Below are 19,522 nucleotides of genomic sequence, written 5' to 3'. Positions count from 1 at the left end.
TGTCTTTCTTTGGCATATTATTTTAGCTGTCTTTATCTTTAGTCAGCTGTCGCCTTGTTTCCCTTTGTCGTTTTGCAGTTGTCATTTTTTGTCTCTGTTGTCTTTTTGTGTCTGTATTTAAGTTTTGTAGCTGTGTAGAATCTATTTTTTTTGTCTGTCAGTGGACGGCTTGCGTCTTTTGGAAGACTCATAGTCTTAACAACTACTAATAGTTTTGTCTCTGAAGTTATTTTGTGTGTTTGTGTGCTAGTTGTCTTTATGTATTCATTCATTTCCACATCACTGATCCTGTTCAGGGTTGCTGGTGAGTGGTCTTAGGGGGCGGGGTCCACCCTGGACTGGTCACCAGTCAATCACAGGGTTGACACATAGAGACAGACAACCTCTCTCACACACTTCGTCTCACTTCTGTTGTTTGGTTGTAGTCATTTTTCTTTTCTTCCCTTTGTCTACCTTCTAGTCTTTTAGGATCTTTTAGTTGTTTTATTATTTTTATTTTTACTCATGTAGTGTCTCTTTCTGGTCATTTTATTCGGGGGTGTTGTTTTTCCCACATCTTTGTTGTCACATTTTCATCATTTTAATCTATGAGGATTGTTTTTGCTCACTCAGGAAATTCATCATTCACACGCTTCATTGACACTTTTTACAAAATATTTTCCAGAGAGATTTCTCAGCTGTCAGAGCTTTTCTCACATGACAACAGCAGCTCTGCACTGTTGTGAAATAACTGAATATGAGGAACAAATGTGAGAACAGATACAGAGAAAAATGGAGAAATTTCCAAGGATCTGAAACCAAGGTTTTCAGTCTCCAGAGCAGCTTTCAAGTCAACACAGATTTGACAGATTAGGTGTTTCTAAAAATGAACAATGATCCCTGAAATGTTCAGTTTCCTCCTTTTCAATAAGTTAATTAAGAAACTGAATAAAATCTTGAGAGGTGATCGATCTCTACTGAAACAAACCAGTCAGTAATAATGTAAGAAAATAAAGTTTCATCATGTAGAACTACTAAAGTGGTTAGTTATCTCAGAAAGAAGCTCAGATTCATTTAAAGAAAAGAGAAAAGACAAGACAGTGAGCGGGTTTGAGCAGGTTTTATTAGATCTCTAAGTGTTGCTCCATCACGAGGCTGCTCTACAGAGCGGCTTAAAGCAATCCTGAACAAAATCTACTCCTATTGCACAGCTCTAATCTCCACAATCAGCGACTTTAACTCCTGCAAATAACCCACTTCAACCAACTCAGATAACGCCATCAGAGATCTGCGGAGAGGAAGTTCAGGTCATTAAAGTCACTGATGTGGCTTTAGAGGAAATATCACTTTAATCTTAATCTGATAGAAAAGCTGAGAGACTTTTTCAGTCGGCCACAGTAAATGTTTTCGATGGAAACTTTAGCGTGAATCAGTGAAGTGCTGTGAAACCTGAAGGCCCTCCTCACATCAGGCCGTCCGTTTGAGTTACCACAGTCTAAACACAAAGAGGCTTTTTTTTAATCTACGTTTAGTAAAAATCTTCTCTGACAGCAGGACAAAGAGCTCTAATGTAACCATGAAACCTCTGAGGTTAAACTGTGTTGTTTGCAAAAGCAGGACTAGAAGAGAAGTTCTTTCAGGAGGGGATTTTTGATGAATCCAGAGCGTTCTCTCGTCAGCAGGACGGGGCGTGAATCCAGCTTTATTTAAGCACACTGGAAACAAAAGAGATGAACATCAGCGACCTGTCAGCGCCCTGTTAATGTTAATCTTTCATACAAAGTGTTTATAAACTCACACGCTGGTTTCCTTGTAGCGGTCCAGAGCCTCCTGAGCCACCACCTCAGAGAACTTTGGGTCGGTCCAGGGGATGTCGCCCGGCACCGTGAAGTTCATGGACGGAGAGTCGAAGAGCTTCACAGACACTTTAGTTTCACTGGGATGGTCTGTCTGCGTGTCACTTGGCGTCCCCTCAGAGTCCCTGCAGGCCACCTGAAGAACAAATGATTTCAGTTTATCTTTAGTCTCATTCTCATTTTTCACTGTGGCTGTAATGCCTGTAAAAAGTGGGCTGTTTAAACCTCTTAGGCTGAAAGTATGGAAGCCCATTTTAGCCATAAAAGTATAAGAAAAAAAGTCAACATACTGTTTGGATCTTGAAAATGCTGTCTTTGGTGTTGTTTGCCAGAGAAGAGACCCAGCCAAACTGTCTGTTCAGCAGGTCCACGATGGAGGAGGTGTTGAACATCTGCTCCTCAAACCTCTTCAGGAGGTTGTTGTACTGCTGCGTGAAGCGCTCAGTCATAGCCAACGCCGCCTCCAGCTCCTCCTTCAGGGGCCCCTCCAGAGGCCTCTTTCCAGAGCAGTCTGAGTAGAGCACGGGAAATGTCATGAATGAGGTACAGATAGCTTCAAATATCATATCAAATCTTTATGATTTCAATCATAAAATATTGTATATTATCATTTCATTTAAATTTCATTTAATTTACGTTATTTCTGTGGTCTCATATTGCTTCTATCATCTCGTGTCACATCTTGTCATATCCAATCTCCAATCATCTTAGATCATATTATCTCATGATGTATCATGTCATACCTATCATTTTATATCTTCTTAATGTTGTAAACATCTTTTTATCATATCTTTTCTATCAGCACATCATATCAAATTACTTTATCATATTTTATCCCATTGTATTGTTTCCATCATTTCAAATTGTATCATCTCAATTGCATCATGTCATTACATGTTATTTCACCTGATTGTATCATTTCTGTCATCCCTTACCTTGCCATCTCACATCATATCATGTTATTTATTTTCTAACATCTCATATCATATCATCTTATCTTATCTTATCTTATCTTATCTTATCTCATCTCATCTTATGTTATCTTATCTTATCTCATCTTGTCTTATCTTATCTTATCTCATCTCATCTTATCTTATCTTACCTTATCTTATCTTATGTTGTCTTATCTTATCTTATCTATTCTCATCTCATCTCATAACATCTCATATCATGTTATTTATTTTCTAACATCTCATCTCATCTCATCTCATATCATATCATTTCATATCATCTCATATCATATCATCTCATATCATCTCATATCATATCATTTCATATCATATCATATCATATTATATCATATTATATCATATCATATCATATCATATCATATCATATCATATCATATCATACCATGGAATATCATTTTATTTTGGTCTTAGCATCTCATTTCACATCATCTAATGTCACATCATATCTGATCATATCATTTCCATCATCTCATATTGTATCATATTGTTTCCATTATCTCATATTGTATCATCTCATATTGAATATTTTTTTATTATTTTTTCTAACATCTCATCTCATCTCATATCATTAAATATTATTTTTTGTTATGGTGTATCATAACACATTGGCTTTATCATCTAGTATCACATTATGTTTTATTGTATCCAATCATATCGTTTCAATCATCTCATATGGTATCATGTCATAACGTCTTGTTTCTATCATCTCATACCTTATCATTCCACATCATGTCAATTTCGTCTCGTATTTTTCTATAATTACATATTGTATCAGATCATTTCTATCATTATGTATCCTTTCATGTCATATCGTATCATTTCTATCATCTCATATGATGTATCACTTTGTTTCTAAAAGCATTATATTGTTTTATTTCTATCCTCCTATCATGTTGTATCACATCTCATGAGCTTCAATGTACCTCATATTTCAAAAATGATTAAGATTTGAACCCATGTTTTCACAAGTGTTATTTTCCGAGTTGTGATTTTTTTCCTATGGCTTTGAATCTCTTGCACCTTTTTTCATCTACCTGTATGAACCTCATCATGTTTATCATTTCATGATTTCATAATTTTCCAGGTTTAAAGAAGCAAATCAAAACACATACCGATATGTTGGATCTCTTTGCATTTCTGACACTCGTCTTTGAACTTGATGCAGCCGGCTGAGTTGCGGCGAATCTCTCTGCACGTCATCTGACCGTTACCGAAAGGTTTGGTGATAACCACGTCTTCGTTCACGTCACCATCTGTGACCAAACACAAACAAACAAACAATTTGATCGACCTTAAATCATGAGAAAGTTTGAATTTAAGCTAATTACAAACTGAAAGAAAAACCTTGTAGAGAAGACTTCTGATCTTTTCCATTTGAGAAGACTAAATCTGTGAGCATTAAAAGATTCAATAAAGTTCCAGGTTATCTACCCTCGTTAGGAGACATGTCTGTGTCGAAGTCCATCATGGAGCCCATGGAGCTGAAGAAGTTCCTGCTCATGCCCATCATGGGGTTAAAGAGATCCTGAAAACCATGGAAAGGGTCGCGGAACAGAGAGCGGATGCTTCTGGTGTGGCGAGTGAACGGTCCGAGGTAGAACACTGGAGGACTGTAGTGCACGTGTTCAGCCGCCTGAAAAAAGGGTAGATTATTTCATTAACAAGTGGATTTTTCTATCTGTTCATGTCTATGTAACGTTCACCAGTATAACCACTCTGTGTCCAGCGCTCACAGAGAAACCGTACCCTCATGCTGTCTGTAAAAATGCTGTCCACACCGTCAGCCATCTCTGTGTATTTCTCCTCCAGGTTCTTGAACTCTTTGCTCTGTCGCTGTCCTTCTCTCTCCAGAACGTCTAACTTCTCTCCGTTGATCCAGATGGAGAAAGGAGACGTTCTGTTCAGCACCTCCTCCAGCTGCAGACAGAAGACGAACAAATCACATGATAAATATCTGAGATCTACAACGCTGACTGACTCATCAAGAGCTACTTTGGATCTTATATTTCAGTGAGTGTGTGTATAAACTGTGTGTTTGAGTGTCAAGATCTAACCTGTCGTCCCACCAGTCCAGATCCACTGCTGCATGTCCTGGAGTAATATTTAACGCAGGTGTTCTTCAGACAGGGCTTACACTCCTCCCACAGAGCCTTCATCGTCTCGTTACACACCTCTTCCTCCTGCTCCAGCTTGGCCTCCATCTCCTGAGCCGCTCGCATCGCCTCCTGCAGGAAAACAGAGACAGAGAGGTCAGCTCCAACTTTGGTTGAATGATTAGGATTTAATAATGTAACTACGGCTTTTATATTTGAGGATTTCTTAGTTTCTGATTCCCGAACAATACTCTAACATGAGATTATCAAAAAGAACGTTAGTCCTCTCTGTTTATCTCTTAGCTTTAGGATACAGAAGCACTAGACAATGTTCTTTACAGTGACTGAATAGTCTAACAGTATTTAAAAAGTTAGTATGATGAGCTCAACCTGTTTGCACTGAGCAAGACTGTTGGGGTTCCAGACAGAAATTTTTGTTCAATTTTATTTTCTAATTAAATTATTTTAAAACTGAGATGTTTTATTAACATTTAATCAAAATCCACAAAAAATGTTGCTATATTATTTTGTTTTTGATATACATATTTTGCATCATATTTGATTATTTGGGTAATTTTGGCACATTTTATTTATTTTTTATTTTTTTGGTAAATATGCATTCTTTAAAATACTTTTTAGTACGATGCTATTCTTCCTGCAACTTTACTTTGGGATAAAGCAAATTAGCAATAATTTTCCTGTTTAAAAAAAAAAGTGTGTTGATAATTTCATGACAGCAACCATTTGAAAAGGGTCAAAATACAATTTTAGCTGCATGTAGTGGAAAAAAAAGTAGTAGTTGAAGTTTTTCTTATGCTGATGAGATGGAAGTCTTTGAAACTCATGTATTAAAAATAATATGTTCAGCAATATACGGTTAAAAATGCTGCATTCATTCATGAAAAAAAATGAATATTATTAATAATGTAAATATTTATTGTATTTTATAGTAATTTTGCAGGTTAATTGAGATTTGGGGCGAAAAAGACAAAGATTTGAAGCTTTAATCGACAAACACAGCAACATCTAGTGGTGGTTAAAACCTGAATCAGCTGCTTTCTTCAAGTTATGACTGTCTAAGGCACAAACATACAGCACTGATTCTCATATTTTCGGTCTTAATGTAAGAAATAGAGTCTAAAAAGCCTTTAGTTTAAAAGTAAAAATTGATCAATTTGCACACTACTTACTTACTCAGATGTTAACTGAAATTCATTAAATTTGCTGGTAGATGTTGTTGTTTATCTTACTATCAGGAGGAGATTTTAAAGAAGAGGACACGGGCCTCTGCAAAGTGATAACAGCATTTTTTTGAGCTCTGACTTTTCATTCATAGAATTTAAAGAAAAAAGTCAAAATAAAAAAACACAAATGACAAAAGAGGAAGGAAAAGGAGTTGCAAATGAACTGAATTAATCGTTTCCTGATGCACAGAGCTTCAGATGTTCAATCAAGTTCCAACACTTTGAATTCTCTCCGTTTTACCTCCTTCTGCTCCTTCGTCTTCTTCAGAGCATTCAAAAACTTCTCGTGCTCCTCGGAGGATTTCTGCATCACGGTCTTCATCTCCTTCACTCCGTTAACAGCGTTTTCAATCTGTTTGTCCAGGTACTGCTCACCCTGACGGGAGATCTCTGCACACACACAAAAAAAAGTACAAATTAATGCCTTTCAGCTCCTAAACCCTGAGATCTTTCTCTGGCGAAAGTCATCTCAATGTTTTGTGACTTTCTGAAGTGTTGTTGTGACACTTACGAGTGAGATCATCCTTGGTTGGAGGAAGAATACAGTTTGCTGAGGCCAGAAGCAGAGCAAACAAAGCCAAAGACTTGGAGCCCTTCTTCTTCATCATCATCATCATCATTAACATCCTCTCTGACTCACAGCAGGGCCAGCAGGCAATGATGAAAATAAAAACCTGGAGGGAGAATGAACCACATCAGAAATGAACAGTCTGGTGTTACTGTTATGTTGTTGTAGTTTTCTTTTTCCTCCACTAGAGGGCGATGTAAGCTGTAGAGAATGCAGACACAGAGAGCTACGCAGTAAAAAATGACCAAGCTTGCTCAGCAGTTACACACCCTTACACAGCATTACATAAAAATAACTGCATGGATCAATGCTAATGAATAATTCACGGCCCTGCCTGCTGAATGGATCGTTTCCATTCACGAAATGCTTCCCGAGGTCCTCGAAACTGACCTCTGATCAGCTTTCCAGTGCTTTTTAAAATGGAGATGAGAGAACAGCGGGCTCTTTCTGTGTTTACCCATTTCTCCTCTGATCTTTGCTTAGTCAGCCCGCCTGGATTTCAACAGTGATATCGTCGGAGAGTGATGTCTTCTCTGCACTGACACACGAGATAAAGACAGAGGAGAAAGTAGGCAAACAGATGGAGCGGACCGCAGCTTTTCCCAGGCTCTGCAAATCTCTCACTGTTGATTATTTCTGCAGCCTCATATAATCCTCCCTCTTCCACAAGCTGAGATCACCAACCTACGTGATCCTTCACTGTGAGAAAATATATTATGTTATTTATAATGGCAGGAGCTTTTGCTTCCTGTTAAAGAGTACCAGGAGGATATGCTTTGAAAACATACCTTTGAAGATATGTGGATATACAAACCAAACATTGACTGTGAAATCGTTCAAACCATGGACACTAATTTGCTGCGACTAAAACATCCGTCCTTCTGCTGTTCAGCTTTGCACCACACTTTTGGAGCCTGGCTGCAGGGATCTGCTCCCATTTAGCTACAACAGCACAAGAGAGGTCACCTCAGCCAGGCCTCATACCCTGGTGTAACAGAGAGTTATGAGGCCAAGGTTGCAGAGCAACATCTGTGGAATTTAAGTAGCCAGAGAACCAGATAAATCTGTGAGTTTTTGTTGTGTTTGCTCTTGCAGATGCTCTTGTTCTCCAGAGAGATCAACAATCTGTGAAATACATCATTGTTTTATATTAAACAACCAAGATGAGGGCTTGTGTGTGATGTTCTGCCTTGTTGTTTATTAAAGCTACAGTATGCAACGTTATCAAACAGAGCATTTTTACACATTTGATCATTGTACATTACTATTGATATCAAATTAAAATGTGCCTTTGAACAAATGATTTATCTAATCTGCATCTGTGAGGGGGTCCAGACTTAACAGAAACTTCCTAGGTCTAAATCCAACAACAAATCAGGGCTAGCTTACAGTAGGGGTGGGTACCAAATTAGGTATTCCGTCAAAAGTACCAGGGAACTGATTCACGTAATATCATAAGGTACCATGTTTAGGTACCTAAATGCATCCTTGTTACTGTGAGGTAGTAGAAGAGTAGATGATTGTCCATGATGGACATGAACACAGCATTGCAAGGTTATACATTGAAGATTAAATATGTTAATTTTTTTGTCATATTTTATCATTAGACAAATTGATACTATTTACCACATAAGCTCAAAACATACTGAAAATTGGTACCATTAAGTACCGGTACCGATTGCCAGGTACCGGGCATCGGTACCATATCGTTACAAATGTGGAAGGTACCCATCCCTAGCTTGCAAGTATGTAGCTTATCTAGGATGGTTACCTTTCTCATTTGAAACGATACGGTGCCTGATACCTCGTAATCGGTACCGGTACTCAACGGTACCAATTTCCGGTACTTTTTGTGTTTATGTGGTAAAAAATATCAATTTGTGTAATAACAAAATATATATATATATATTTAAATTTAACTTATTTATTCTTCAATATTTAACCTTGCAATGCTGTGTTCATGTCCAGCATGGAAAATTACCTACTCTTCCACTTCTTCACAGTCACAAAGATGCGTTTAGGTACCTAAACATGGCACCTTTTGATTTTGCGTGAATAGGTACCTGGTACTTTTGACAGAATTCAGTCGGTACCTACAAAAGTATCTAATTCGGTACCAATCCATGAGCCTATCACAGCTCTCTTTTGTATTTTTGGAATCATATTTGGTTTAAAGGTTTCGAAACATGAACTAATAATAATCATAATCATAGTAAATTATCAGACAACTACTCAACTAATACTACTCCAGTACTTAACTAATTTTATTTTGTGTTATTTCTGGACTTCATATTATTCCAACGGGTATGAGACTACTCTCTATTTAATGTCTTAAAAATGCAAGATTTTTCAAGATATTTCTATGGCTGCTCCATGAAATCAAAATGTACTGTATTTTGTATGTTCTCAAACCAATATTTGCTCAAAATGATAAATGCAGTATTGTTGGAAATACTACATTCATAACAGAATCAACGCTCAAGGTTTCTCTTCATGCAGCAGAAACTGTGAGGGTGTCTCTTTCTGTTTCTCTTCTGAACAAAATGTCACCATCCCTCTCTTTCAAATCCAGCAGGACTGCGCGCCCACCTGGGGGCAGGAAAAGTGTCCCACTTTGTCCTCACTGTATGAGCTCATAAGCCTCACACCTACACTGCAGCAAATTGCAGCTGCTTACACAACAAGGTCGTTACTCTTTTTACGATAAGACTAAATTACAGTGTGGGACTTACTGGAAGGTTTGTAAACAGGAAGCAGGAACGTTTTGTGTTTGTGCGGGGAAAAAGCAATGTGAGAAAAACCTTGACAGACACAAACAAAACTAAAAGAGAGGTGAACAAAGTTGAGTGAAAGGAGGAGAGGAGGAATAATTTTCAGTGTTATTTGGTGGAGTGCAGCTGCAGGGATCCTGGTTACACAACTAAAAGAATACAAACTAATCCTCCAGTCTGAGTGTTGCCTTCAAGGCCGTCCAGAGAGCTCTGTTAAATCTCCATTAAGTACAACTTAAAGACTGTTAAAGTTTACATCCATTACAGCTCTGTATTGAAATCTGTGTATTAATCTTAAAAGCTTCTTGGAAGGGCCTGTGTCCACTAATGGCATCAAAAGCTGTGTCATAGATGGATGGCACAACTGCTTACCCTAAGTGAAGCCAAAACAGTTAAAGCTCCCCCTGGTGGCTGGTTGCAGAATAAGTCATAAAGCCTGACTCCTCAAGTACAACAGATGGGACATGAGTCAAACTAATAAATCAAAACACATGTCAAATAACGTCTTCCTCAAACATGCTTTTGTTGTGAAAGCTAGCTACAGATTTATGTGCAAGTTTAAAGCTGTTTAACTTTCTGTAATCATGAATATCAGCTCCAGACTGACACAAGAATCTGCCCAACTCTAGATTAAACCAATCTTGTGGGTGGTTTTTTGGAAGTGCCAATCACACCTTTATTTTGGCTTTACTTTATTGATCATGGGAGGAGGTGTGCCGCCCATATACAGTCAGCACACAAATTATTAAACACTTACTGTAACTGATACAGTCTGGTTTTCTGTTTTATATCGTCATATTTGTTCTCTTAGCTTAAACATGCACGGCTGATGCTTCTGATTTTATTCCTAGTCCCAGAATAAGAAAGAACAATCTAATCTGGATCATCTGAGCTACATTTGAAATAAATGGGACACTCGTGCATGTGGCCTCGTTTTCAGTGTTTGGGGATTTCTGCACTCATAGGATTCACTTGTCATCTGGTTGTGATGATATTAAGGTCAGCTCTCCCTATTAAAATACATGTTTAATAGCAGGATTATGCAAAACTCTCAATTTCCTGCATCAGAGTTCTTTAAAAATTCATCCTGCATTTCCTTGTACTCTATTTTTAGATTTGGCAAACTGCGTCAGCAACAGATCATCATGGTATTTTTCACAGTTTGTGGTTAATTTTGCAGCAGGGTGTGCTTGAAGTGTATAATAGTAAAACAACCACAACATGATGTCATCCACACTAATCCAGTTGTTTTCATCCAAAGATGGAGGTCACACCCATGAGTAGGCAACATAAACAGCTTTCTACATAGTCAGTATTTAGTCAGCATGCAAGATAACAACTTCAGAAACTATAATAAAAATAAAAAATGATCTATATTCCTTCAAATTTCTCGCATGAATGGACATTTATAGATAAAAACACTGTTTTGCTCTCATTTCTACTTGAATTCACCATTAAACACAGTAATCAGGCTGCATAGAGACAGTTTTTTTCCTCTCTGAGCATCACTTAGCTGCAAACCCTCCATGAAATAAAAGATAAACGCTCCTGTGACTCACCTCTGTTTGTTTCTTGAGACTCCAGACCGTCTGATGCTCTCCCTGTCTCTCTGCTGCTCGTATTTATACCAGCGGATAACGGAGACGGTGCAGAAATGTGATTCACTGACCGGGCATGCTGCCTCCCTGCGCTACTGTCAAACCACCAATAATACCCGTTAGCTTCCCGGTTTTAGCTTCAAAATAAAAGATAAGTGCGAACGTGACAAAAGCCAAGCCTCAAACTGACTTATAGTGACGATATGTACTTACACTTATCGATTTTAACGGTTATAAAAATGCATATTAGCCTGAAGCACAACGTTAGCATGTGTTAGCAAACACGGTTCATTAGCCAAGTAAGCTAGGTTAGCTTGTTCTGGAAAAACACGTCTTTAGAAATTACGTAAAGATATTTTGCCACTATAAAACACACTGATGTCACTTTATGAGCCATAAAAACAAAAAAAAGGATGATTAGCATAAATATTGACAGTTTTAATATAACAGTTTTGAAGTGATAGAAACTAGGCCTTGTGCTAGTCATAAATAGCACGCCACAGGAACAGTCCTTTTCTTACATTCCATTTCATAATGATGCACAATGAGTCATACATTCAAATTTTATATAAATGCAGTATACGTTTTAAGTCATCCCTACACATGTATCAGCCAAGATTTGACACAATTTCCTCCACAGGATAGGGGTGGACATATCGATCTAAATATCTATAGTATCGATACCAAGATGAGTGTTGGTATGGGATCGATACTAGCGTGATGTATCACGCTAGATACTACAGTTTCTCATATGTTGTCCAGCAATTTACTTTACTTTCCTCCGTCTACCGCTTCTCTGTGCAAATGGGAGGGAACTTTTTGTTATTTTACACTTGTGATTTTTTTCCTTAACAATTGTGGTGGTAGAATAATTATTCAATTACTTTTATACAGTTAAAATGTTGTTCTATTGTTGTGGTTAGTTAAAAAAAAAAAAAAAAATTATAGCCTAAAATCTTTGAGCTGTGTTTTACCATAATCATAATCATAATCAAACAACTCAAAGCAAAATCCCATAATTATTGAACGATCATGACATTTCATGTAAAGCGTATCAGTATCAGTATCGATATCGGCGATACTAGCCCCATATTTACTTGGTATCTGATCGATACCAAAATTCCCAGTATTACCCACCCCTACCACAGGAGACACCAAAGACAAAACAAACCAATAGCTCTGAAAAGAAATTTTATGGTGCAGATGCCATATTCAAAAAGTGAGTTTGTTTCCTTTTAATCTCAAAAATGTCATCATGAAAGACTGAAATTATGAGGAAAAGAGAAAAATCGGAGTGTCATGTTAAATTGAATTGAATTTTCCTTAGAAATACCTTTACCATTCATCGAAAACTCATCTTCCACTGGAAATCAGATCCAATGACTCTACTGTACCTTGACATTATGCTTGTTGTTGTTCTCCCCAGCTCTTAGGGTTTTGACACTATGATCTGAATTTCTAAGTGTATATTGTCACGTTAGCCTGTACAATGAAATATTCCCTTTGCGATCTACCATAAAGTATAAAAACAGATCATTTAGGGCAGAAAACCCAAGAATATACAACATAACAAAATGTGGACTGTGCTCTGTGCTTTTATTTTGACACAGAACGTCTCTTCCTGTTATGATGAGCTCTAACTCTAGCATATTTGACGTTTCTGAGCCTGAGGACTTTTCCAGAAGTTTTGTAATATATTGGCAGCAGTGCTCAGAGCTGCTGAGCAGAAAGACAAACATTTGATTCATCCTGAGCGTGACTCAACAGTAACAGCTTCACTTTGACTTGTTTTTATGTGCACAACCATGACAGCAGATATAGAATGCAGTTTCACAACAGATTAGAAGAACATAAAAAGCCTAAGTTGATCAAACTGCAATCACAAAAATAATTTTTAGCACAGCTGCATATATTAAGCAAAACCTTAAAGGAAATTTAATGATATTTTTGTTTTATCTTTGACTTTGTATGCATACTTCTTTGCTTTAAGTTGTGCTTCTAATTAGATATTATTCTTCTAAAAATTACCTTGCTTTTTTGTTTCAATGCATGTGTTTTGCAATGTTCAACACATTGTGATGATTATTTCACAGATGGTATTTTGAGATATCAGAGCAGTATGGTATCCAAACAGGTCACAGATTACTGATGACTCAGTGATGACTGTCAAGAGGTTGTTTTGATTGAAATTCACCCTGTGCTAACATGTCCTGTATTTTTCCGTAAATGTGAAGATGCTTAAATTTGGATAATAAGCATCCTGCCAATTCAACTATTATTGAAACGTTAAGGATCTTTTCACAAAACTTAAATCTTCTAATCTGAAGTAGCAACAAAGAGGGGCTGGTTATTTTAGGGGATGGATATTCCAGTAATCCTGCCCAAACACACACATGCTCACACACTCACGCACAGATTCCTTAGCTGTGTGTCAGCAGCTGTCTTCTCTCTGCAGAGTTATGATGTGCTTCTCAATGGATCACCAGCAGATGTTTTACTGTATCCATATAATACTTTCTTTGACTCTTTTCCCCTTTTTTCCAACATGCAGCTGAGCAAAAGAGTCCATCCATCATTTAAAACGCTGTTATGTAACCAAAAACACTTCATAAACATCTCATGTTCGATGTGGACCTTTGTTTTATCTCCCAATAGTAACATTTAACTGAAACTAAAGGATGATGTCAAACAGCTCTATATGTATAACATTACTTTAAATATCTTTATCATGAAATCAGGCTTGTATTAAACCAAAACAGACTCCTGCTATCATGAGTTGAACCTTATTACCGTAAGTTTAAAAATATCAATATAAAATGATCATGGTCTTGGATTTAACTTGCTTTTTTGTGTTCATTGCTGCATCTAAAGCTCATTGGCACATTCATTTGTTTCTCCATGACATAAACATTTCAATACTTTCACTAAAAACAAAGGTTTGATCCTTTTTAAGCATGTCAGTTGGTGCAGAAGCTAAGGGAGACACCAGGGGGCAGAAACTCCTTTCTTATAGCGTCTCTTTGTGAGATCCCCAAATGATATGCATGCTGAGTTTGACTGTGACCAGCATAAAGACAGATCAGAAACGCTGATCCAAGCAAAAACACAATAGATAAATAACAGTAAATGATGAAATATGGACATTTGGAGCATCCAGGAAATATTTCAGCATACGTTTGCGGGACACAGTTTAGTTTGAGTCTATTTTGTCTTGTCATTGTAAACAATATGTGCACCCAGACGATTGAACACTAGATGGGGATATGAGGCTGGTGTGATTTTAAAAACCTGACCCATCCGAATGTGGAGCAGAAATCCAGACTCATCAGACCAGGCAACGTTTCTCCAATCTTCTATTGTCCAGTTTTGGTGTTGCTGTGTGAATTGTAGCCTCAGTTTCCTGTTCTTAGCTGACAGGAGGGTCACCCGGTGTGGTCTTCTGCTGCTGTAGCCCATCTGCCTCAAGGTTGGACGTGTTGTGTGTTCAGAGATGCTCTTCTGCAGACCTCGGTTGTAACCAGTGGTTATTTGAGTTACTGTTGTCTTTCTATCAGCTCCAACCAGTCTGTCCATTCTCCTCTGACCTCTGGCATCAACAAGGCATTTTGTCCCACAGAACTGCTGCTCACTGGATATTTTCTCTTTTTGGGACCATTCTCTGTAAACCCTAGAGATGGTTGTGGGTTAAAATCCCAGTAGATCAGCAGTTTCTGGAATACTCAGACCAACAACCATGCCACGTTCAAAGTCACTTTTCCGCGAAAAGGCTAAGATAAGAATTTTATAAAACACCAGTGTAAGAAAAATATGGATTTACTTAAGCTGTGAATGACGTAAAGCTATAACTGGGGTACTAGATGGGGTATAAAGCCTAAAAGAGAAAAATACCCCCCTCTTTAGACTGGTCGCTAGGGTCAGCCCCAGCTATCATGAAAGGAGGTCTGACCTGTTCACATAGAGGAGGTATGCAGCCAGTCAGTAGAGAGGAGGATGCTTAAAATATTTTGGCTTCACTTTAGTGGAGCTGTCATGTGATTCATCTAACAATGCAGTTGTTGATAGATGTTTAAACAGCTTCATACAAACAGAAACATGTTGATTAGTTGTGATTGGTAGTTCAGATATATTTTTCTGGGTATTTAATCACCCTTCTCGACGACAGCTGTCACTTTTCTGGCTGACTGGAACATTTCATTGTTATTCATCCGACACAGAGTGAGCTCAGGCCTGTTAACAATATATTACTGGCTCTTACTTTATTATAAAGACCACAACATCTTTGTGGAAATATAAATGTGGGTGAAAAAACGATGTTGTCCTTGTACTCTGTCCAATATGGCCCCCTCATGCGAAAATCCAGCCAGCAGTGACATGACATCGCTCATTCTGCAGCGCCTCGGCTCTTGGCTGAGCTTAAGTTGATTTCATCCATTAAATATAGTTTAATCTTTTCAAAACATGGCACTGAAATGTGACAGAGTTTAGGTCACACTAACAGCAAGTTAAAGAGCGACACTGGAAAGATAGTATCTTACATTCAGAGCCAGATGTTCTCTTTGATTCTGTCTTTGTTTCTCTTTTCCTCCAGGCTGTCTCTATTTATGGATTCGTACTTGGTTCAGGACATAAACCGGATGAAGCCTCATCACATCAAGATGGAAACTGTTGCAAATTGAGATCACACTCAGGCACGACAGGAGCAGCGTCGACGAGATTCAAAGAGCACCTTGCACTGTTTATCCTTCAGTCACACACTGACAGTGTGAAAAGTTCCTGAGAAATGCACACAGCAACATTATCTGTTTGGACACGTCGGTGCTGATCTCAGAGAGGTTTACTGGAATTTAGCAACAAGAGGAAGTTGCTGGTAAACATGCCTGCACAGCATGTGTATGATTTATTTTAGTCCAACAAAATTAATTATGTTTGGGTGAGTCCCTCATGTGCATAAACAAATAAAAAAACTTGCTGTAGAGTTGGTGTTATCATGATGAAAACATTCTTACGCACTTCTTGCTCAGCCAAAAAAGCAAATGATAAGCAGGTCTTAAATATATTAATTTATTTATGACAACAAGCTGGGTTTCCAAGGTCATGTAGGGTAGATATTTAGACCCAGATGTTAAAGGCAGAGTCTCCAGAATTTTCTTTAAAAAGCAGATGAAAATATAAAATAACTGAATAAATAATTAAAAACTCCTACGGAAATAATCCTGCTCCATCTTCTCCTATTTCTATACATGTATGTCAATGTCTGTGTCTATCTCACGCTCTTCCTCTGCCTGTTTGTTGATGTTTTGGTTGTTTAGGAACGTTTCTGGGCATGAAAGTGGGCGTGGTTACATCAGCCAATCACAGAGCGCCCAGTGCGCATGTGACTTTGCGGGTTGATAATCGCGAGTGGAAGCTAATCAGAGCAGCTACAAAAGTGGACGTAACACTGGGGAGGATGGACACTACCAAAGTGAAACGAAACATCAAACAGATTAAGCTTTTTTACCAAATGAGGGTGAAGCTTTCAGGAATTTGGAGAGCAGCACGAGATGCGACGTGAGTTAGCTTCCTGCTAACAAGGTATGTGTCAAGTACCCGTGATTGTCTTGTGCTAACATGCTATGTCAGGTGCTGTTGAGTCTCTCCCACGTAGAAAGGCGATGCTGCAGGTGGTTGCTGGGCTAGTGAGTGTGTTCATGTAGTCACGGTCGGAGGCTGTAGGTGTGAGCTACTGCTGACACAGAGCCAAGAAGGAGGAGAGCCTTATGTTTTATGTTTTCTAACAAGTAACCAAAATTTCTGCAGACCCTACCTTAACACTTTCAAGGTGGTGAGTCCAAAACAGAGCCAAATGAAATTAATTTGTGACTTTAGCTGCTAAAAACTGAGCTCCAACTGAATGACGCTTCTCATTCTCAACCGTATGTGTTCAAATGTAAGCTGCTGTCTTTTTACACGTGTATGTATAAGCAACGAATATATCAAGTCAAACTACTGCCCCCAAATGGCCAAAGACGGTCTTGCAGACTATAAGTTGCAATAAAATATTTTTTATATCAGGAACCTCCCCTTATTGATCTATAGATATATTTTTGTGTGCCCATATTCTAGAGGTTTTCAATCCCCAATAGTCATTAACAAATGTTGTCTCATTCTCATATAGGAAAGGTACAAATGCAGTGCCCAATAAAATCCTTACCTGGGGGTATGTGTCTGTCTACACTTGAATTTGAGATTGATTTTCATTCTGTTGGCTTCAACAATCACTAGTTAACTTTGCTGTGTTATTAGAGGATTAATGCAATTTTAAGGGCCAAAAAGCATTCTGTGACCTGTCATAAGAGACACTTCAGGGCCCTGTTTCCACTGATGGCATTGCAGGGCTCCAGACTGCCCCTCATAGGTCGCGTTTTGCCCTTAACATTTGAAACAGCATGAGTCAATTTTTCATCTCCTTGCACAAATAACTATACAGATTTTTATATTTATTATTAAATACATTTCTGTCGTGGCGAAATAAGGCTAGAAAATCTGTTTTTGGGATGAGTAGCTGCACAAGTTGACCTGGCTGAGGTATTTCAGGGAAGCAAATTCAGTGAACTGCAAATTCTGCTGTTCATACCAACAACACGTGGAGAACACATGTTCTGATTCAATCTAAATTGTGATTCTTTGATCTTCACAATTTTTGCAAATTTTAGATTGATTTTTTAAAACCAGGCCATGTGAAAAAGTTAAATGATGATGATAATGTCTACTGCCTTTTCTAGGAGCACATCACGTAAGTCAGAGAGAAACACTTCGCCCTCTGCTGGAGAAAGTGGTAACTTTTTCCAATCCAGTTTACAAACCAAGACTAAAATGAATACTTTCAATTTGAAAAACAATCTATTGATACTATTGATATTGTCCTACAAAAAAATCCCAATATATGATTTTCATTTTTTTCTCCCAACCCTAGTCAGGAAAGTGTAACTCTACTCCCAGTTGCATTTTGAGGACGAGGCTGCTAACCAATGTGCTGAAGGAGGCCGAATTTGAATGAAGTTTAAATGTGAATATTCACATTGCAATCTGTTCACAGTGTGTGCCCCTAAGTTCTGTGCTTTTGCCTCTAAAATTTTAAGACAGGGGCCACTAGGGGTGGGAGGAAAAAAACAGGGTAAGAATTATTGGGATTTTTTGTTTGACAGTACCAAAATCGGGATTCTTTGTCAAGGAACCTTTTTTTTGATTTTCAAATCCAAATTTTTCATTTCAGTCTTTGTTCATAAGCTGGATTGGAAAAAAGTTACCACTTTTCTCCAGCAGAGGGTGGAATGCTTCTCTCTGACTCACATGACGTCATTTTATGGTCCCTTATATGGTCCGTAGACGTTATCATTTAACTTTTTAACATGGTCTGGTGTTAAAAAAACAAACAAACAATCGTAAATATCGAAGAATTGCAATTTAAATCAAAATGGCACCCTTAAATTCACAATAAAATCAAATAACAAGAATAGCATATTGTCCCAGCCCTAGGAACCAGTGCAGCTAACACTAGTGCAGCTCAGCACAGAGGACGCCTCAAGGAGGGGCAGGACTATAAACATCAGTTCTGTTGACACAATTCTTTAAATTTCCTTTATATATCTACTTTGAAACAGAACAGCAGAGTAATTCAAAACGGAAAAAAAATTCAACTCAAAGAAAAAGCAGCAAGTGTGAGAAGTGCTCTGAAAACAACTTGTTTTTGTTAAATCTGCTACTTCTTTGTCTCAGTCTCACATCAACATATGTGTCTTAAAAAGCTGCAACCCAACTCGATCCATTAGTCAGATTTCCCACAGACCAGCTGTGCACATGTGGAGCTAAGACTCTGAGCCCTGGAGCTGTTTAGAGTGTGTTACTCAGTGTTGACAGTTTACCAGCAGCAGATCCTCTGTGACTAAGCTAATAACTGCTTGCATGATACGATTGTTTTGTTCCACTTTGCATCTCTGTTTGTGGATCATGTGCCAGTCAGAGTAAGATCTTCCCAAGGAGAGAGCTGGAGCATTACAGCAAATCAATTTTAGTGCCTTGGATTTCAAAATGTCAACACAAAGGCAAAGAGAACGCTTGGAGATTAAGCCGCTCCGCTGGGTTTTTAACACAAAACATCATTATCACCAGGTTTAATTGGCCACACTGGTGATACGAAACGACCTTTGGCTGACACACAGCAGATAAACTTCAAACATTGGTGCATTTCTGGTTTCAATTTCAGCACATTCTGTGTTTCTGTGTTTCCGTGAGAGAGGATGGAGGAGAGTGAATGTGTTGGAATGTGCTCATGAACCAAGTCGATTAAGACTCTTCTCGGTCTAATCAAAGGTTTGGCTTTGTGATCAAAGACCAGCTGACTGATGCTGGCCATTATAACCTCTTTTTTACAAGCTGTGACATCCAGGCCAATAATAACGA

General features: G+C 38.1%; 1 protein-coding gene across 1 annotated transcript; it reads right to left on the bottom strand.

Annotated features, from left to right (window-relative positions):
• Nucleotides 1-1,084: 1,084 nt before the first annotated feature.
• Nucleotides 1,085-11,174, bottom strand: clu (clusterin). The gene is made up of 10 exons (XM_074684549.1): nucleotides 11,042-11,174; nucleotides 6,655-6,817; nucleotides 6,385-6,533; nucleotides 4,861-5,031; nucleotides 4,553-4,723; nucleotides 4,238-4,439; nucleotides 3,919-4,059; nucleotides 2,126-2,346; nucleotides 1,778-1,971; nucleotides 1,085-1,694 (listed from the first exon to the last, which is right to left on the bottom strand). Exons 2-10 carry the CDS (start codon nucleotides 6,767-6,769, stop codon nucleotides 1,682-1,684), a joined length of 1,377 nt encoding a protein of 458 aa, XP_074540650.1. The 5' UTR covers nucleotides 6,770-6,817; nucleotides 11,042-11,174; the 3' UTR covers nucleotides 1,085-1,681.
• Nucleotides 11,175-19,522: the final 8,348 nt, after the last annotated feature.

Source organism: Halichoeres trimaculatus, unplaced genomic scaffold (assembly GCF_033239565.1).
Source record: "Halichoeres trimaculatus isolate MK-OKI-2021-1 unplaced genomic scaffold, fHalTri1.1 fHalTri1_scaffold_13, whole genome shotgun sequence".
Classification (NCBI taxonomy): Eukaryota; Metazoa; Chordata; class Actinopteri; order Labriformes; family Labridae; genus Halichoeres; species Halichoeres trimaculatus.
The sequence above is the reverse complement of the archived record's forward strand: the minus strand, read 5'-3'. Positions and strand labels throughout refer to the sequence as shown.

Coding starts and splice junctions, on each gene's coding strand:
- clu (XM_074684549.1), bottom strand. CDS start 6,769: ATGTTAATGATGATGATGATGATGAAGAAGAAGGGCTCCAAGTCTTTG. Junction 5,032..6,384: donor AGACGAAGGAGCAGAAGGAG/GTAAAACGGAGA, acceptor GTTTTCCTGCAG/GAGGCGATGCGAGCGGCTCA. Junction 2,347..3,918: donor CAAAGAGATCCAACATATCG/GTATGTGTTTTG, acceptor TGCTCTACTCAG/ACTGCTCTGGAAAGAGGCCT.